Raw genomic sequence first — 22185 nt, forward strand, 5'->3', positions numbered from 1 at the left:
TTTCCACCCAAAACTCAAGGATACCTAGGGCTGAAGATAACATTTTGATATGACTTCATTTCTCCAGAGAGAGTTTATTTGAAGTGTTTGAGGTTCAGAAATGCAAAAACACGGCCAATGTAAATGTAAATTTAACATTTATATATAACATTTAACATTTACATTTATATATAACATTTATATATAACATTTACATTTAGATTAAATATATTATGTAACAAATTTGTGTTACTGCCAAACATTATCCTTGGAAAAGTTGCATGTATTTACATGAATTTCTCTCTAAATGTTTGAAAAAGTGCCAAATGAATATTGTCCTGCTTTTTTTCATGTGATAATGCTAAATGTACCAAAAGTGCACAGGATTTTAGAACGTGCAACATTTTCCAAACGGCGCCCATATCATCTTTTCTTTGTTTCAAAAGAAGTGAAAAAAACATTAAATGAAGGGGTTGGCAGCAGTTGGCTGTTTGATTAACTATATTCATATAATGGAGAATATTCACAGCTCTCTTCTTCTTACATAGCATAATGCACAAAATTGCTTGATAATCATTGACGGACAGATGCTCGACATCAGAAAATTCAGAAAATGAAGGTCCAAAAAGTCCAGCAGATCCTGAAGCCGTGTTTTCAGAACTACAAAATACCACAATCTGACTGCAACCTGCAATGAAAAACGGTGGTCGGTGGAAGGTTCCTTTTTGAGAAAGGCAGGTGCCGATGGTGGGTGCCGCTCTCTGACAGAGGAACCTACCACCGACCATCGGCACCTACCGTTCTCAAAAAGGATCCCTCCACCGACCACTTTACGCGCCCGGCGTCACTCATTAAAAAATGCAGCACAAATGGAACATGAACCAGAGATTCTGCAGCTGCAACTCTGTTTCCGTCCAGCAGGCGACACTAGTGGGTCAGTGAAGGTTTACGCAGAGCCTGCAGCTCATTGCTGCGTGAAGCACAATTTGTACATAAAGAAATCAGTTCGACAACTATCACAGCTTTCTTTAGCAAATCATTTGTGACAAATCTCAGTGGTCTCAAGTGAGAAACCACTTTAATCAGGTCCAAGATCTTTTTAACGGATCAAATGTGACAATTTCATCAAGAAACAATTAAAAATGCGACATTTTCACGACTCACACACACTACAATGATCATTGCAAATGTAGTATAAATAGTCTTATACGCCTATTAAAAAGTCGTTATACTAGCAAGACAGCTGCTACTGCATGACTTAAATTAGTCTATTAAATGTGCATCTTGTATGTAGCCTTCTTGAACCCACGTTAGTTGTAGAGCCATTCATTTGAAATGAAAAGACCAGTTATGACTTTACTGGTTTACACAGATACTCTGATGCAGAGTTTAGATCCTGGGAATTGGATAAGCTCGTAAAACTTCTAAAAATTAAGCACCTAACCAGGTAGTTAGAGTTAGGTCTACACAAAGATTCCTCATCCGTGGGTTTCTTGTTAAAATCAACGTTAAATATCTGAAGCATGTGATTTAGGAGTTGACGTGATGATTTCGGGTTGAGACAACGAAGCTTATTTTCAATTTACACCATAATAAACCATTTGTAACAACAGGCGCAATGTGCCGTATTATATCGTCATCATAATAACCTAATTGGGCAATATCTCTAATGTGAGACATTGTTTGTCCACTGTAAAACATTTATACTCTCATAACAGTGCGTGCACCCTCCCTTCGCTCTGTCCCTCTTGACTTGGTGACAGACCTAAAAGCCTTTTGTTGCAATCTTAGCCAATGGAGACGGATTACGACACCGGGCAGCAGAGATATATAAAGAGCCCCCTTTTTGACCGCACTTGCACATTTTTCAGTGACACATCTGAACATATACACACCTCCATGGACTAAATTGTACAGAAGACGCCAAAAGAGCCATTGCACTACACGTGAGCGGGCTATGCATTCACCAGACACGTAATTTGTTCACTTTCAATCCAAACAGCCTGTACCGAGACGCACTGGAACGTACTTTTTTGGGGAAAAATTGAGTGCAAGATCTCCCCCTGCCAAAAAACAGCAACTTCGGGGTGATCGTATTGGATTAGATGCATGTCACTGATTGCCTGCCTCTTGTAGGGTAAGGAAAGGAGAAGCGCACATCGGACAGAGGGGATATAACGGGATATAGCTGACTGAGTGAACAGACAAGAAACAAAAAGAGAAAAAGTTGCATTGCCTGGTGTCCGCGCATCGTCATGCAGAGGTACAACTTCTTACTGTGCTTAATGGTGCTCATCTCCCTAGGACAGTCGGGAAGCGATGAGCCCAATCTGCTGCTGCCTTCTGGCAGCGAGACGCCCACGGATGCCGGGCTGTCCCTGCTGGACGAGGACGCTGGTTCCCACGAGTGCTCCGCCTGTGTTTGGAGGGAGCAGAGCAAAGTGCTGAGACTTGAGACCATCAAGTCCCAGATCCTGAGCAAGCTGCGCCTGAAGCAGGCGCCCAACATCAGCCGGGAGGTGGTCAATCAGCTGCTGCCCAAGGCGCCTCCGCTCCAGCAGCTGCTGGACCATCACGACTTCCAGGGAGACGCGTCGTCCCAGGATGAGTTCATGGAGGAGGATGAGTATCACGCCACCACGGAGTCCGTGATCACCATGGCCTCTGAGCGTGAGTAATAGTTTTCAACCCAACGGTATTCTCTCCAAATGCGTCATGCGCGTAATTGCGGAGCAGTTCGTTTCAATTGACTCAGGCCTGCTCAGTTGACAGAGGAGTCGCTGGTATACTCATTCAAGTCACTTGTAGTTTTAGTGGTTGAGGGTCCACTTTGTGTCTCTGGAGCGCACTGGTCATATTATAGAAATGGGTCAGCTGATGGCCACCGCTGTCAAAATAGGGGATTTGGAGTGAAACTGATAAATGAATAATCTGCAGCATAAGGAGCCTCGCAACTGACTCCGACAGCTCCAGTGTGGCCCGATGGACTTTTGTTTTCGTGGTGGGGATTGGTGATGATGGTGATGGTGACGATAATGATGATGATGATGATGATGACTGTGGAGGACTGAGCCCTGTTGGAGCATGTTTAGCTCTTCACTCCACCTGCTGTCATGTTCAGACTTCCTTCTGCTAGGTGTTGTTGTGTGTTCGCATGACGGAACCTTGTGAATGTCAAGTGCATTACTTAGTGATAATGCTGCATTTGGCTGGCAGTTACATCACTTCATCCTTTCATGTGTTCTTTTGCATAAAGGGCTGCATTTTTGCAGTTATGATCACGTCTTGGGGCTCCCTAATTATTCTCCCTCTAACAATTTGCTCGCCCGTGTATAATTCCCCATAAATCCACAGATAAACCGCAGGCAGTTCCCTTGGAGACATTTTATAAAATTACTGTTGAACCCTGGCAGCTGTGCTCTATCGGCCTTTTATAGCAGGCTCTACCGGTTTCCCTGCTGTTCATCGCAGTGAGAAAAAGTGTGTCCAAAAAGCTGCTATTGTTCCCCTCATGCAGCGGCCCCCCTCCGCCGCACTTGCCTTTTAAATGCGAAGTTTATGGGCGCAGCTCGTTTTTTTCACCACGAGTACACAAAGACAGAGAATCACTTAAGGTCGAGGGGAGTGTGTGACCTTTTCCTGGCGAATCGCGGGGTTCAACAACATTTACACACGTAATATATTCTGCACAAGGCGGATAAAACACACTCCAAATAATCAGTTTTTTTCATCCCACAAGTGAACAAAGATATGCCTATGTGGAGACTTTGGCCTCATGTGTTGTGTGACACTATTAATTCCACATTAGAATGTCTATCTCTCTGGTTGGCATAGTATGGGATGCATTTTAAGATATGCAAATCAACCTTCACTTAACATTTTTTTTATTTCTATCCTTGCTATTTTGCCCGGAGGGTTTTTAAACTGGTAATGGTTTAAAACGGTTGCAAAAATATTTGTGAATCTAATAATTATTTGCTCTGAGAGCTGTTTTAATCTTGCAAAAATGTTGCACTAATGTGATCAATCCAGTTCAATTAATTCTAAAATCTCTTAAATTTGACAGGGGAATTGAAGGAGGGGGCATAAAACTTTTGCTTTGCCATTTGTCAACCATTTAACTTTGTGGACCATTTATTTTCACAAAAGAATCTGTCTATCCAATATATTCAATAATAACTTGCCCTCATCTCTCGGATGTGCAGATCCATCCTACATTCATTATTATTCTCTCTAAATACAGAGAAGATGAAATTCTGTATGCTTCATACACTCATCTGCATATTACAAGCAAAATCAACATTATTCTCAGAGGGCTTTTTTGACTCTTTGCTTCCCGCCCTCTGCACGCCTTCACCAACATACCACACCATCCAAAGTGATTTGAAACCTTATCTAAGCCACAAAAGGGCATTATGCATGACGCCAGCTAATTGCATATTTCTAACGGCCTGCAGCCACAGGACCTAATGACTGACATTACTGCTGTATCTGTCATCTAACAGCACTTCCTGATCTGGTGTGTTTGCCTCATCTCAGCTGCAGTTTTTATCATCTGCTCCATCTCTTTCTCTCTCTAACACCGCTCACCCCTCCCTCCACCCGACGCCCCCCCCCTCCCCCTACCTTCCTCCATGTTAGCCCCCTCTCTCCTTCCTCTTCTTTTTCTCCGGTACTCATGAAAGAGTTGAGAAAATGAGTGCATCTCGTTTTGCCTGTGGCGCTTTAGTGATCTCACAGGATTAAAAGTGCCTTTTCTGTCTCTCTGATAGAAGGAGGACTTCAAACACTATTCCCTGCGCACCTCGAACCCAATCACCCTTTCACGCTCGTGCACACTGCCTTTGATGGGCCATGTGGGTTTGCACAGCACATACTGAACTGGACCTGTGCCAGAGTTGCTTCTTAGTATTCACTCAAGGTACGTGGGTGCCGCAGTGGGGGTTGAGAGGGTCCATGCTTCCTGGTCTTTAATTACTATGAAATTTCATGGAAAAGTACAGCTATTTATATCATAGTGCAGCACTAAAACATCTCTCTCTCTCTCTCTCTCTCTGTAGTGTGTTGTGTAGGTAACTGCTCCGCTCACTGTTCACGCATTAAAAAAGAGTCTGTTTGGAACAGTTTATCGGGGTCATTTTGCAGTGCATCAATATCAAATATATTGATATTAGCTTTTTTTATATACTAATCTATGGGGATCATTTTGGATCTCAGTTTGGCCTGAGGTGGTGTGAGGATTTGACCCCACTATTTTCTCATTTGTCACCTGTCCAAGAGATTTAGAGCAGACCTGCCTCTCCAGTCAGTGGGCTATCGCTCCCGTCCTCTCGCTAAGATGCTTAATAACATCACAATATCCACAATCTTCTCTTTAGAGCAATTTTTCAAAAAGAAGCACCTTTGTGGACGATGAATAGTCTTGACGTGAGTTCAGGTTGTCAATGCATTTAGGTTGGTAATGCATTATCTTTGCCCCTTGAAAAAAATTAATTTCCGTTGTGGTACATTTAGAGTAATTTTGACTTGCCCAGAAAGTGAGAATCCAGCAGAGAGCAGAACTTATTTAGCCTCCCTCGGTCCATTTAGTCCATGTTTATATTATTCATAGCATTGTTTCCAAAACAAAACAGTTGAGTAGACTATCTCCTAAAAAATTTGATCTTTTTATTTTGACCATTCAGCTAGTCCTGAAACTTCTCCCTTTTATGAAACGATTTCACAGCCACAATTTGATCTGGTCCATCTTGCTTGTGTGTAGTGGACCATGAGGAAGTGCAATTCCATTGTTATTACTATGTAATCCTCAATTACAGGCTCACACAACTCGTGATTTGAAACATCTACACACATGTAACGATACAAATGTACAAAGTTCCACATGTGCACAGTTGTGTAGACACATGAGGATGCTCTCGCGGGCACACACACTCACGCAGTCACACACACACTCCAGAGAAAAGTTCTCCTATTGACAAAAAGGGTCACAGAGTTCACAGCTATGTGATATATTGGAAGAGGAGACTATTAACCTCATCGGGTCTCTTTCTTTGGCAGCAAAGACGAACCGGTAGTAACTTGAACACTTATCCCCCCACCACATACACACACATGCTGACACACACACTCATCCACTAACCACTCCCACAAAAAAACAAGTCTTTTATAGTGTTGACCCTATAAAAGGGTCATTTCCTGAAGGTGCAGGAACCATAAAAATTAAGAGGGAGAGCGCTAAAAGGACAGAGCAGCAGAAGCCGGACTGTCTCCAACTCACTGGCCAGTGTTTGATGGAAGTTGATGACTATGTGAGGTTTTTATAGATTTATTTATTCCATGGAGGTCTCAGTTTGATGATGACACCTGCTCTGCCTGTGCAGTTGCTGCCATCAGTTGAGGAAAGTTAAACTTTGTTGTTGAATTGTTTGGACACCGGGGTGCACGACCGTCTTGTTTAAAAAGAAGTAAACACTTAAGAAGGAAAGGTCTGTAGAAATTGCACAACATACTGTCAACTTTATGGCTAATAAAATTTCAAAGGAAGAAAAGTCTATTAATACAGGGACAAAATTTCCCCAGGACGTCAGGAATCTCACTTCTTTCATCCTCCTTCCCCTTTTCCCACGCTCCCGTGTTGCACCCGGTCTTTTCTCCTGGCATTTGGGAGTATTATTGCACAGGACTTAATGGATGCTTTACCAAAAATAATACGCTGAGAAGTTGAGAGAACAGATTTAGCACTACATTCTTGTCAGTTTGGAGACATGGCTGTGCAAGTATATATTTGGCCTCCTTGTAAAAAAGAAGGCTGTCTTTGGTTTTAGCGCTTGTGAGCTCCGCATTGGTTCTTTAAAGGATTTCACAGACAGTGATCGAGTTAGGTGCACTACAACATGGAGTGGGGGGGGGGGGGAGTCCATTGGGAGCAACAAGCAGCCCGGTCCCATCCTAAAGGGACAGAAATCATGCAAGGGTTTTATAGGTACAATTTAAAAGACCCGAAACAGATGTTACGTTTCACTAATAAAGGAAATAATTACTTCACACCAGTAATTAAGCCCTGTGTAGGGACATGAGTGAGGCGGAGGAGGGGAGTGAAAAGATAAAATGGCTATCATTGAGGGGATTATTGTTGATGGATGCGTTCAGGCTCTGTGTGGCCGTGTGCAGGGAGCTGCAGAGGATCAGTTTATGGAAGTCCATTAAATCTATGAGGCATTTAAGCAATGGAAATGCTGCATGGGCATGATGCTGGATCCCAAGAGGGGGCCACTGTGTTGGATACGAGCACAATTAGCAATGGATTACCTCATCATTATCTACATGAAAATTTAATTAGCTGCTTTTCTGGGGAGCAGCTTCTCGCTGTATTTATCACTTGTGGTTGTACTTCCGCCCACCCACAACATCCCGTGAAGTTTATTGGGGAAATGCATTCAAATTTATTCATAATTTCTTTAGGGACTAGAACCAAGTTTTTTATACAATGCACACGGCTCATAAAGTACACTATATGTTCACGTAGGAGTAAATGCTGCAGAGGGAGGGTTGGTCACAATAAACTAAGCATTGTCTTTTGAGGGTTTTTCAGTAGCGGAGTGCACTCAAACAGTACTTCCAGGAAAAATGAGGGAAATTATTTGAGCATTTGAAGTCATGAAACTAATTGGCGGTCTGTCATGTAAGTATTAGATTATTATTATACCATTTTGGAAAAGCAATTCTGACCTGTTGGTGCCAATGAGCAAAATCCAAGTCTGGAAAGGAGTGCCTCAAACTTCCTTTTTTTCTAATAGCCAGCAGAGAGCGGCTCCTCTGGTTGAAAAAGTCTGATTTCATTAGAGGTCAATAAAAATATTATCATACTTCTCACTTCATTTATGACTTTAGTAACCTTGTTACTTCATTATTTTAATCTCTAGATTCTTTGGGGAGTGGCTACCTAATGATTGACAGGTCGCTACCATGTCATCGGGTTTGGGAGTTATGCTGGTTTTCTTGGTCATCTTATTTAGCTTCCGTGTACTTAGCTCCACCCTTTTGTGTTTCTTTTGGTTCCAGAAAAAAAAAAAAATATACGTTGCAATTTGAAATTATATTATTCATGTTATTAAAAACAAACAAAGTCAGACAAAAGACACAATAATAAACATTTTAAATGTATTGGAGTGAAGAAGAGATTTCAGTGACGAAAGTTAAATTAAACGCATGGTTAACGGGATAATAAAACATCAGAATAAGTTTCATATCTCTATCGATCTATATGGTTTAGGATGTTAGTGCAGAGAATGTGTTTAATGCAACTTACAAACAGCAGTTTGTTTCCATTGTTGAATGATTTCTAACCCCAATGTACTGTACTGTAATATAAATTAATGGAGATTTTCAGATGGCCGGTGGAAGGTTGCAGCCAGTTCCAATTCTGCTTTCATTGATCAGCATTAGTATATATCCGACAAAATGAAGATTTCAGAGTTTGTTTTGTACAGTATGTGTGTCACTTGTTGCATGTGTTGATGTAGAACTTATTAAAAACCATCCCTCTGTGATGTACAGCTCAGTGTAGATCTCATTCAGACGGGTTGAGTTCTTTTTTTAGTGGTGTTAACTATCACATGCTGTGAACTGCACTACTTAAGTTTCTGTTTTGTTGTTTTTCTGCATTGTATCTCGCTGCAGAATTTGTTTGTTGGGTTAGCTGTGCTCGTTACAATGGGCGAGTGGAAATATGTAGTGAAAGACTCAAACTGGGGATAAACTCCTTAGTAGACCCCGACCATGTTTCTGTCCTGCACAGTTTTGCAGATTTAATTTGTCATTTGGTCAGCCAGCAAAACAAGAGAAGATCTGGAAAATCTGTATGAGCTTGAAGTTTCTCTAAATACTAACGGCTGAAATTCTAACTGCCTCTTCTTTTCTTTCCGTTTTCCATCACCTCTGATCCGTGTTGAAGCCCTCGCCTCGGGGCTTTAGCCATTTCTAAAACGATAATCTCTTCAGAGGGTCAGTACCAAATTGAATGGATTCGAACACACTGTTAAGTTGCATCCCATTTCAGATAGAGAAATACATCAACTTGGTAACGACTAATCCAAGCAAGAAATGGTAAAAATAATATTAATTTCACAAAATAAATAACACTAAAGATAATGTCCTATTCAGTGCATCTTAACAAAAGTGCAGCTTCTGCTTAGTATGAGTTAACAACACTTAGCTTCCATATAGCAAACACTTAATAGTCCTAGATTCATAGTGTCAAAGACTTTCTCTACAGGCTGGATTTTGATTCGACCATAATGATCAGTGGCTAAATGAAGTGTGCATGATAGTGTTGAAATAAAATAACTGTTATCTGTTCTCTTAGATCATCATATTGTTACCCGTTAAATTCAAATGCGTATGTTAGCATTCCCTCATAATCTGAATGAAGCCTGTCCCCAATCTAAAGCAGCATCATCAACAGAACCTGCTAATCAATCAAACCCACATCTCTGTCAGGCCTATTCTAGTACTTTTTACAGAGCAGAATGTTGTCCTCTGACGTTAACGTCTTGCAAGTATGTGTGGATGCACATAAACACAAGCGGTGAGACCCCAGCATGCTTCCTGCTGTCCAGCTGTCCACCTAATTGCAGTTCACTGCACGCTCGCTCTTTTCTTCATCCCTCCCCATCCTGCTGGAGATGTCCCACAGACGTTTCCCTCGTAATGGAAACACAAATAACCCCAACACTGAAGACAATGAGCCTGTTAGCTGAAGACAGTCCGTTTGGAACTTGCGTATGTTGTGTATTTATGTGTAGTTGCATGTTTTCATGTGTGTGTTCACTGAGCTAGAACAGGGAGCTTTAGGAGGTGTCTTTTGTTGCTCCTGGGGGGCTACTGTGCTCAGTCCTAATAGGGGTCTTGTGCCTGCCGTTGTCCCAAGGGAGGGCTTCTGAATGAGGGGGTCTAACTTCACACACACCCCCGCCCCCTCCCCTCATCTCCATCCCCAGCTCGAGCCAGGCCTCCCCCACCACCCTCTCCAGTCCCTTGGGAATGGCCGAGAGACAAAGAGGGAGTGGGGCTGGGGTGGGGTGGGATGTTTGGGGGGGTGCACTGTGGCCCCTGTCTTATTAGAAGGGTCGTGAACGTGTCACGATGATTAATATGCCGAGGTGCGTGGGGATACCCTAGAGTCACATTTATTCAACATGAGGGCTCCCAAACACACACTCTCCACAAAATGGCACATTTGCATTTTCCTATTAAGAAAAGAAAAAATACTATATATATATATATATATATATATATATATATATATATATATATATGCAAATTACCATATTACTACAATCTTGGTTGATACCATTTTGCCTTGTCCATATGGATAAACAACAGATGACCATTTTTCCCTTCTTAAGCTCATGATTTCCCCCTGATTTGCGCATGTTAGAGCACATGTACTCAGTCCAAGAGTTTGGACAATGGAGAAAACTTTAATGAATTTGTTTTAAATCACAAACTTTACATGTAGATCACTTTTAAATTCTAGAAATGTTTTGTGATGAATTATAGTTAATTCCTGTTACCATTCAATGTAAAACATATTCATCATTTTCTTTTGGACTGCAGAGATTCGTCTTAAATTAACATATTATGTACATTGTTGAACTGGAACTTGCAAACAAATCAATCTTCATTAAAAAAAAGAAATCATTATTCCGCCAATTCTGCCTTTGAACCCTAAAGTCTTTTTAGAATACGTCTTCCATATTAAATTTAAAGATGGAAAAATAACCATTTACCATATTTGCCACACTGCCAGCATTAATGCAGCCTCACTAGTAACATGTGTTAACTGTTCATTGTATTACTGCACCTTAACTTTCCCTCTCCATCTGTTTTCAACTGGCCCAACATGGCTGCATTTGATTATTAAGAGCATTTCACGTTGAAATAGGCTTTGTTCGTATGAAAATGGACAGATGGCATGGTGAATAAGCTCTTATATACATGTCTCCCCCTAATATACACTCACCGGCCACTTTATTAGGTACCCCATGCTAGTAACGGGTTGGACCCCCTTTTGCCTTCAGAACTGCCTCAATTCTTCGTGGCATAGATTCAACAAGGTGCTGGAAGCATTCCTCAGGGAGTTTGGTCCATATTGACATGATGGCATCACACAGTTGCCGCGGATTTGTCGGCTGCACATCCATGATGCGAATCTCCCGTTCCACCACATCCCAAAGATGCTCTATTGGATTGAGATCTGGTGATTGTGGAGGCCATTTGAGTACAGCCAACTCATTGTCATGTTCAAGAAACCAGTCTGAGATGATTCCAGCTTTATGACATGGCGCTTTATCCTGCTGAAAGTAGCCATCAGAAGTTGGGTACATTGTGGTCATAAAGGGATGGACATGGTCAGCAACAATACTCAGGTAGGCTGTGGCATTGCAACAATGCTCAATTGGTACCAAGGGGCCCAAAGAGTGCCAAGAAAATACTCCCCACACCATGACACCACCACCACCAGCCTGAACCGTTGATACAAGGCAGGATGGATCCATGCTTTCATGTTGTAGACGCCAAATTCTGACCCTACCATCCGAATGTCGCAGCAGAAATCGAGACTCATCAGACCAGGCAACGTTTTTCCAATCTTCTATTGTCCAATTTCGATGAGCTTGTGCAAATTGTAGCCTCAGTTTCCTGTTCTTAGCTGAAAGGAGTGGCACCCGGTGTGGTCTTCTGCTGCTGTAGCCCATCTGCCTCAAAGTTCGACGTACTGTGCGTTCAGAGATGCTCTTATGCCCACCTTGGTTGTAACGGGTGGTTATTTGAGTCACTGTTGCCCTTCTATCAGCTCGAACCAGTCTGGCCATTCTCCTCTGACCTCTGGCATCAACAAGGCATTTCCGCCCACAGAACTGCCGCTCACTGGATGTTTTTTCTTTTTCGGACCATTCTCTGTAAACCCTAGAGATGGTTGTGCGTGAAAATCCCAGTAGATTAGCAGTTTCTGAAATACTCAGACCAGCCCTTCTGGCACCAACAATCATGCCACGTTCAAAGTCACTCAAATCACCTTTCTTCCCCATACTGATGCTCGGTTTGAACTGCAGGAGATTGTCTTGACAATGTCTACATGCCTAAATGCACTGAGTTGCCGCCATGTGATTGGCTGCTTAGAAATTAAGTGTTAACGAGCAGTTGGACAGGTGTACCTAATAAAGTGGCCGGTGAGTGTACACATATAGTATGCTCTGGGCTAACTATGGGACACAGGTACCCAGGGAATCCACCAGATGTTTGATAGGCTCACCTGCAGGCGTGCTGGCAGTAAAATTCATGCGCTGCATATGCTGCAAATACACCACAGGGAAATAAGCTGCTCTAATAATGAAGTTGGCGGAAAACATGAGGAGGAAAAGCAAACAAACCTGTGTCCTTTGGGAAAACCAAGCCTCAGTCCATACTTAACTTTACTATACTTACTTTAATTTAATCCTCATTTCTTCTCTACAAGGACTAGTTTTCATCTGCATCTACAGTTTAGCCGAGGAGAGAGGTGTCGTTGCTCCAGTAGGTGGTGCTGAATGCAAAATCTGAGTTAATATCCTTCATGCAGTTTAAGTGTTTAAAAACTGAAGTACATCCAAGCAAATTGTTTCTAAGCCATAGAAACAGTCCTGCAGTTCCAATAAAATCCAGAGCTCTTTCTGCAATAATATGTTACGTCAGCAGGAGCAAAGTTAGTGCAGGTATGCATTAAATGTCTTTACAAGCTAGCTTGTGTTGCACAAGTGGAGCGCTCTGCCAAGACGTGGGATGCAAGGCATTCATCCTCCATGGTGTGCCTCTTGCTCATGCACTTACAGGATCTATAAAGGCACAAATTGATCAATGCAGTCATTGTTTAAGATGACGTAGGTCATATGTTGTGCATGTGTGTTTAATAAGGGGGGTCCTTACTGGACCACTGGTGTACGGGCCAGACTTCTCAGATTACTCCTCCTCAAGAAAAGGTCTCTGCTCTAGAAGCCGAACCAATTTCAGCTCTGCTGTGTTTGCTGGTCTGTTTCTTTGTTTTCTTCCTAGAATTCAACAAAAGCGATATAAACTGTTTGCAAAGGAAGAGATGGTGTATGTCGGTCTCCATCTGCAGCGATTAAAAACAACAAAAAGTAGTAATCACAAGTAAACCCCAAGCAAACTGCAGAATCATTCATCCCCAGTTTTGTGCTGATGAGCAAACACAACGCCACCAACGTTAATTGCTGTGACCCCAGAAACCCACCAAAAGGAACATTGACATATTGTTTGTTCAGCGTGAGACACTGTATAATTTACACTCACTAATGACTGTCCCTGTAAATACAGGCTGAAGACCACGTCTGTCCCTGGCTTGGCCCTTATTCAATGTTCACCCTGGACTGTTCTAACGGATGCTCCATCTGTACCTCAGTGAATTCACGTCCCTCAGTGCATGCCTATAATTGAATTACAACACTTGTTTAGTGTAAAAAGAAGAAAACAGCCTGCTGCAGTGTTCTCTCCTGGCCAATTGAGGTTTGATAAACAAATCCACTATTGGCTGGAGAATCTCCATCCTAATCAAAACAAAAACAAGCTGTTCAGTGCTGTTTAGGATAATTCTCTTTTTTTTAAAACAAAACATGTGTTGTGAAGAAAGACATATTACCATAGCCATGGGGTCGACCTTGACCTTCAAACTCAATCTGGGCTGCCCCTCCCCAGCACCCCTGAGATGTAAAGAGGATGACGGTTTTGACCCCTGATCCCATTTCTTAACTAGGCTGAGGTGCCAAATAACCTTTTGACCCAGGAAGCATTTGCAGGTTGCCTCAGCAACCTCAGATTTCGCAATAAATGACTGTTCCAAACTGTTTTTTTTCTCAAACTCCAGTATTTTTATTTCCAAAGAGGACGATCAACCCTCCCCTCCAGGCTAAATGAGAGAAACCGTTTATGCTAGATCTAGACTTGTAACGTGTCAAATACTCTCAAATAAAATCTCCGGATTAGATATTCTTTTGTATTCAGTGGGCACATTATGCCAGAATAAATTTCCCTTAACAAATGAACATTTTACATGGAAATGAATGTATGAATGCAATGGATGGATGTCATTATATCAGATGGAGGTCTATGTAAATGAACCATGAGCAGATTCGACATGTGGTGCAAATCACAGAAACGCCAGAGCCGAGGATCATGACAGGAATAAATCTGCCCATTTCAGGAGTTGGTTTTCGTGTCCTTTGACGTAACCCTTAATCCACACCCCAAATATATTTTCAGCAAGAATGAGCCACTAAAAACCTTAATATTGCCATTTGTAATATAAGGGTAGACCCTTTCATTACAATTGACCCTGGGGAATCTAAGGTTACCATCTGGCCACCGGCCACCATTACTGATCCTGGTTTTAATATGCAAATAGAGCAACCTTGATGTAATCACAAATGTAACCCCACTGAATGGACCAAGAAGAAGGACCATGTGGACATTTGATAAAAGACTGCATTCATGCAGATGTAACTAAAATAAGAAGTTGGGAAGAAAGTGTCTGTTTACCAAAATAAGTTAAGAAACCCGATGCTAACAAATTGTGACAGATATGGAGTATCTTCTCTGGGTTGTGGATAGTACTTGGGTTTTTTTCTGTAGCTGACTTGGACTCAGTCTCAAGTTTTCAAAATCCTAAATGAGCAGCAGCAGCAGCAATGTACCACTGAGCTGTGGCACAGAAATGTTCCAACTTCTTCTATATGTCCACTTTATCACAAAATACAGTGTGTAGTTCCTTATAGATTGTGGATTCTTTGCGCCTCCTCTTCTAGTGGGAAAGTGTGTGTTATGGATTTATGGATCATGTTATGTATGTTGTAAACTGTATATCTGATGCTTTTTATTAAAATATCTCTTGTCCTCTCCACAGCGGAGCCCCTGGTGCAGGTGAACGGGAAGCCGAGCTGCTGCTTCTTCAAGTTCAGTCCCAAACTGATGTTCACCAAGGTGCTGAAGGCCCAGCTGTGGGTGTACCTGCGGCCGCTGCAGCAGACCTCCACCGTCTACCTGCAGATCCTCCGGCTGAAGCCCATCACGGAGCAGGGCAGCCGCCACATCCGCATCCGCTCCCTGAAGATCGAGCTCAACTCCAGGGTCGGCCACTGGCAAAGTATTGACTTTAAGCATGTGCTGCAGAACTGGTTCAAACAGCCCCACACCAACTGGGGAATCGACATCAACGCCTTTGACGAGAGCGGCAATGATCTGGCGGTGACTTCGCTGCGACCCGGGGAGGAGGGGCTGGTAAGGACCCTCAGACCTGTCCTTTGGGCAGGAGGGGATGCACTTTTCTTAAAGCTCTCATATCTGTAAAGCATGGCGGCTAAGTTGATGCCAGAGGAAAAAAACATTTCATTCCAAAATATAATTTGGATGTGTATCGATAACTAGACAAAACTACTATTGATTTAAAGTAGAAGAGAAAACAAAGAGGGGCATTTTGTCATCCCGTTTCTCTCCCTCCACATCTTTGTTAATCTATTAAGAATGCCATATAAGATACTACTATACTATACTATTGTACATATAAGTTATCAGACATTTTTTTCTATCCTTTATGATTTGTGTTGATTTCAGAGCAGATTTAAAAAATACACTTATCTTTATCATATTATTTTATCAATATTGATACAATATTGATACTTTTTAGTCAGTGCTTATTTATTTTGACATATTAACTTCAGAGCCTACAAGCTTGACTCCAGTGTGCAGATTCTAAAACATATGCTACTTAACCTCACACAAACCTGTAAATTGTGGCAGAAATGATTTTCACAGTAAAGGTTTGTTCATCATAAGCAGGTTTTGAGCAGCAGTGAAATGAAGTTGCTGCCCTGAAGAAAGGATCATGTGGCAATAATCTGCATTTTAAATACAACAACATAGAAAGTACTGGAATGCACAGTTGAAATCCTGTTTATGGACCACGGCCAAAACAGAAGCTACATTTCTGTAAAAACTAGATAAATAATGGTGTAAAGGGGAGTTCTGTAATTATTGTACAGCTTCTCCCTGACTTTTGTCACAGGTTCACCTCAAACACAAAGATGCATTTGTTGTGTTAGTCAATAACACTGTGAATCTTCTTACAGAAAGGAGTGATTTCAAGCCTACGGGCACAAAGCAGCTTACGTCTGTCAGAGGCTGAACTCAAAAACCTCTGTCTCCGTTACTGCGAGCTGAATATATACAGTATATGCAAAAGGTTTTTGAAGGTTGTTTAGTTGTGCAAACACAGAAGATTACAAAGAACTGGAGAGTATATTGAACGGGTATGTGTTTGTGACCCTAAATACCATCCCCACTGCACTCTATTCGAGCATGTTAGTCATGACCCCTCTATATTTAGTTCAGTACAGAGAAAAGCTGCTTTGTCTTGATCAGCCTCCACCACTCATATAGTTATATCATTAGCTTTTTCAAAATGAACTGAAATCAACATGCCATTTCTGCAGAAAATGTCTTTCTGTGGGAAGACATAAAAGATAAAGTAGAAAATATATAGTTTGTAAAATATACCTTTAAAGATATTCCCCTCAGACTGAGTCACTCTGCCTTCTATTAAAAACAACCCTGTATTTGTTAGGTTTGTATTTAAATGTTTGTTGATTCTAAAGTATTGAGAATTGAGTTGTAGTTTAAACTGAGTTAGCGTTACCGCAACTGACAGTAACAACATCTACGCTGAATTAAGCAGGAAACTCATCCCAGTTAAGCAAAATCAAGTATTTTCCAAAGGTTCATTCGGGTCAGCTCTGGTGTCTTGACCAATAAATATCTGCTGTCTCAGCACACAGCAGTCCGCAATATTATTCATCAAACCGAAAAAGCGCAGCTAAATAAAACAATGCACAACAAGCAAAGAAAGACTCAGACTGCTTCTCCGTGATCCTCTTTTTCTCTGCAACAAAAGCCCTAAAGGCCAAGCTGACGTTTGTCTCACCCCAACGCCCTTTCAGCTTATTTCCTCTTTTGAATGCGTCGCAAAAACTGTGGTCGGACGCAGCTGGGATCCCCGTGGGGAGAGAAAGGCTTTGTAAAACAAACATGATGGAGTAAAATATTTGATCCGCTTGCTTCGCCCAAAGGTCAAGGTTATGGTAGCCTGCAGATAAACCTGCCGGGTCACGGATCAAACCAAGTACACTGTGTCGGCCATCGAAAAAGACTATAGTTTATACTATAAGCATGTTCTGTTACTACTATGTGTTTTTGTGATATATCAGATGAGTAGACATTTTATCCCTTTTGGCTCACTTCACTCAAGTTTTAGTTTAGACTTACTGGTCAGAAGCAGCTGTTAGTAATACGAAGCTAAACATCCTCTTTTTTGACCAACGTCATAACAGGTGAGGTCTTGGTAGACCTTGTTTTTTTCCAGTGGAAGAAATAACTACACCTGATGGAGGAAGTTCAAAATGTTAACATTTAGGGACTACAATGTACCTATTATTATCACTTCAACTGAAACTACAATTGAAAGACAAACATCTATGCTTACATAAAGAATTTGCATTTAAATTAGACTTTATTTATAGTAAATCCTTTTAGAAGCCTTGATGAACAAAATTGATTGTCATTTTTACTCTCAGGAGTAGAAGAATATTTTAAAAACGGCTGCACTTGTCTAGATAGTTCATTTTGAATTTATTTGAATATTTAATTCAATTTCACAGAAGACAATAATGGTGTTAATAATAACATTACTGATGACTCATTCACAAGTGTCCAACAGTGTGACAGTGAGCCAACATTCACAGTGAAAAAAGCATCTAAACAAATTCATTAATTGTGTTATTTACATCGGTATTTTTACTTTGATAAGTCAAACTGACTTATTGTGAAAGAAAAGGTTTTAGGGTTGCTGTTGTAACTCTTTTGATGAGGATCATAAGTTTGTGTTTTAATTAATTTAGTACTTTGATTGCATTTGAAATGCAATCAAGGTAGTGTGATTAGCCAGTGGTGCCACTGGTGATTTGCCAGGAATTAGTTTTATTCATATAAAGAAGATCACTGCATAAATTTTGGCTTTTTTCATATTAAACCTCTGTTGACATTTACACTCAGTTTTTATCTAGGATATGATATCTAGGGTATCTAAGGATATCATGGGGCATAGTCAGATAACGTTGAAATACCAGCCTTAGAATACTGTATGCTCAACAGTTTAATGCACTTTGCATAAGCATGTAAGTCTACTTAGGTATCAGACGGCGTTTGCAGCTTGGAGTCTCTTATTTTCATTGTAGTACACAAAATAAGTGCTGTTGTTAGTTGACTTTGTTTATGTTTGTGTCTGTACTTGGAAAAAAAAGTTAATATGTAATCTTTCTCAGTTAAAAATATATTGTATACATATACATATATATATCTTGCATTAAAAGTTAGTTGTGCTGTCTGTTCTAAACTGTGCTCACCAGCACCTTTAAAGCGGTTCTGTTTCATCCACATAAAGGACTGTATGAATAACACACCGCTTTACGAAGGCTTCTTGCTGTAACTACTTCTTGGCAAATAACTGCTGGGAGCTGTAACTTCCCAAAGTCTTGTTGTTGCCGTGAGGTTGCTGGGCAACCAGTAGAGACACAGGAGGGCTGGACGGACGAATTAACTGTTGTTTGTAAAGGAATAGTTACTGTACCCAACTCTCCTTTGGATCACACATTGTGAGTTAGTCTTTAGTTTATGCACAGATTAAAAAAACAGACCCAACATGATTATTAGTGAGTTTTAGAGTTGTTGTGGCTCAGTGGTGGAGCAGCGTCATTCTTCTATTAAAACACTTTGTATGGTCATTAGACCTGAGAAATGGTATACCATTTACCATTAAGGGATAGTTTAAAATGAGATAATGATACCATTCAAATCACATGTAGATAATCTAGTGCCACCATTATTTCAATAATACAGTTAGGATTTTATTAATTTGGGGGAAAATGAAAAAGCTCACAATTGATAAATTTGGCTCTTAGGAATGGTAACTTTCTTTTCAAATGTTTTGTAGATATCACAATATTATCCTTATCATGAAATGCTTTGGTCACGATAATTGCCAATCATCGTGAAGGCCTTAGTGGAAAAAAGTAAAACTAGCTGCTTCAAAAATGTTCTTTTAAGGCACAATATGCCATTAAGCACGGATGTCCTGTGCTATAGAGGCTTTCTTCTCTTTTTTTGTCTGTCAATATTTGCTTTTCTTCACTGATTTGTCAGTTATTGTTCTCCTATAACCACCTCTCCCTCTCTGTCCTGCCTCTCCTCCCCCTGATTCCAGCAGCCGTTCCTGGAAGTGAAAGTTCTTGAGACAACCAAACGCTCCCGGAGAAACCTCGGCCTGGACTGCGATGAGCATTCCACTGAGTCTCGCTGCTGTCGCTACCCTCTGACTGTGGATTTTGAAGCGTTCGGCTGGGACTGGATCATTGCCCCCAAACGTTACAAAGCCAACTATTGCTCTGGCCAGTGCGAGTACATGTTTATGCAGAAATATCCGCACACCCACCTAGTGCAGCACGCCAACCCCAGAGGCTCTGCAGGGCCCTGCTGTACCCCAACCAAGATGTCTCCCATTAACATGCTCTACTTCAATGACAAGCAGCAGATCATTCACGGCAAAATCCCAGGGATGGTGGTGGATAGATGCGGCTGCTCTTAGGCTGCAGGGGGGGGGGACGCACACCTGCGTACAGTCACCATTGCATCAAACCACCCAAAACCCTTACTGAGCTCTCACTTGGCACCAGAACCCACTCCTCAGCGTCCAATTTCACTTATGCCACAAAATCATACCATTCGGTTTCCATGCTTCCAGAAATTAAATTGATTCTAACTGTAAAAAAAAGCTATTAATGAAACATGAATCAAAAAAAAGGACTGAGTGATGGAAACACAGCTTATTATGAATAATTAAAGAGGTTGTCCTTGTGGAGCAGCTTCAGAAAACGGTAAATGAGACAAAACTATGTTAAAACTATGTTAAAACATGCTAGTTTTGTGGGTTTTTAAAGTTTTTTTTTGATAAATGGCATCTCTGTTCAATGTCCAGGTTAGCAGATTGAGAAGACGGGAGACGTAAGCATTTACAATAATTTTAGAGCAATTTCAGTTATAAGATTGAGTTTGGAAATATACAAATACGCTTAACTTACGGGTGAGATTTGATCCACAAAAGTGTATGCACGGGGGCATTATCAGAATCACTTTGTAATCCATCACTTTAACACAAATAACTAAACACACGCTAATGTGAGGAGGATTTACCATTAGAAATGCTCTTTGTATACATCCAAAATCCTGTTTACAGATGCTTAGAGATGTGTTCTATAGATGTAAAGTGTTGAGGAGATCCAAAACCAAACCTATACCCTCTATTAATGTATAACACCCCAGTGTGACATTCTTGAGTATCTATGAAACCTTTCAAAGGTACTTTGATCTTTTTTATGTGTAGTCTTGTAAAATTCAGAAAGGAACAGGGAGAGTAGAGGTTATACTATTTTCACTCTGTCTTTCAAAGCGGATAAATGAAGCCACTATAGCTATTTCTGCCACAAACACAGATAAGACATATTTAGGTCTCACCATGACACTAAAGTCTAAAACCAAGTACTGTAATGTAGATGCACTCTGAAGGTATTTTGCACCACCCAGGAGAGGAGGAGGAGGAGGAGGAGGAGGAGCAGAATACTGCAGGATGACAAGAATACCAGGACAGGACATTGCATTCAATGTTTAAAACAGAGAAGTAAATGCACTGTTTCATAACTTGAAGACGCCTGGAATTGAGCATATAATAATGGATAGGAAGCAACGTCCCTACCCTGAAATAAAACACTCAAGGGTGTCGCAATGCTCAAATCTTCACCCCTTTTTAGATGAAAATAGCACCAAACAGGCCCACCGTAATATCCATTCTTACAGCAGTGTTAGAAATACTCTGCAATTTAGAAAGAGCTTCATTACTCACAAAGTTCATTCACTTTTTCTCAATGCTAGTTTTAAAACAAAAGAACATAAAAAATACTTCAATTGCTGTGCTGTACTCAGAAGTGATAGTTTTTATCAACCACAACAAACCACACAACCCCCCCCCCCCCCCCCGGTTAAGATCAAGACAATGTTACTCAACCACCAACTTTAGTTTAGAGAACACATTCGATTGCTTTTTGAAATGCCCCCATCCACCTCCACCTCAACTTTATCGCCATTATCATGAAATATTGTTAGTGCTTGAACACAGAGTAGATTAGTAACGCTTGAAGTCTGTCTTTGTCTCCTGGATGTCAAGCAAAGATATCCTTTTGTTGTAAACGAAAGCACTATGCTGTTGGGTAAAGGAAGAGCCTTCTGACACTATATATAAATTATATATGTATATATTAAAAAAAGGGGTATAAAAAACTTCTTTGGGGCACTCTACCTTACCAACAATAAATTTTGCACTATGGGACGTTCATGGCGTGAGGAGGTAAAGTGTTGTTTGTGTCGTACCAAGCACAAGAGAGCGTGTACAGTATAGGATGAAAAAAAATGAAGAAAAAAATATGAAAAAAATATTCAAGATTCTGGTGTTAAACCAAGAACTAGAGAGGTTATCACTTCCTTTTGATACCATCACGCTTTCCTGACTTTAGTCTGAAGCGGGGGGCCTGTCCATGAGCTCAAACACTTTTATCCAATCTGGAACCTGGACGTACTGTACCAGCAGCCTGAAAGGCCTCCTTGCCCACTGCGGGGGATAAGTCATATGTATAATAAGTGTCTGGATCAATGAAGATAGAATGCTTTAACTTGAAATGACCCACCTACCAACTCTAAACCATTTCCATGTTAGAGAAACTACATCCGTTTGACATTAAAAAAAAATTGTCAACTGTCTTGCATAGACATGTTTTTGCCTTTGTGTGTATTTTAAGTGAAAGCACCCATGTAAGAATGGGAGGAGTATCCAGGGATCGTTAGCCAAAGTAGAGGATGACATGTTGTGTGCTGTAACTTTTGTGATCGTCGCAGGAATATGCTAGAACATTTCAAAGGGAGGAAAAAGCTGGTTTAGGGGCAGTGGTTGGAAATAATTCAACTGGTCAGTTGTCTATTTATTAATATTAATTACAATGGATT

The 22185-nt window shown here is 41.0% G+C and overlaps 1 protein-coding gene across 2 annotated transcripts; it reads left to right on the forward strand.

Moving 5' to 3' along the window:
- Nucleotides 1-1731: 1731 nt before the first annotated feature.
- LOC119194164 (growth/differentiation factor 11) lies at nt 1732-21164 on the forward strand. Of its 2 annotated transcripts, none has more exons than XM_037448296.2 (3): nt 1732-2649; nt 14933-15306; nt 19340-21164. In XM_037448296.2, exons 1-3 carry the CDS (start codon nt 2235-2237, stop codon nt 19718-19720), a joined length of 1170 nt encoding a protein of 389 aa, XP_037304193.2. In that variant the 5' UTR covers nt 1732-2234; the 3' UTR covers nt 19721-21164. The 2 variants fall into 2 exon arrangements, with proteins under 2 accessions (XP_037304193.2, XP_037304194.2); XM_037448297.2 differs by having other exon boundaries at nt 19343-21164.
- Nucleotides 21165-22185: the final 1021 nt, after the last annotated feature.

This window comes from Pungitius pungitius, chromosome 8, assembly GCF_949316345.1.
Source record: "Pungitius pungitius chromosome 8, fPunPun2.1, whole genome shotgun sequence".
NCBI classification, from domain to species: domain Eukaryota; kingdom Metazoa; phylum Chordata; class Actinopteri; order Perciformes; family Gasterosteidae; genus Pungitius; species Pungitius pungitius.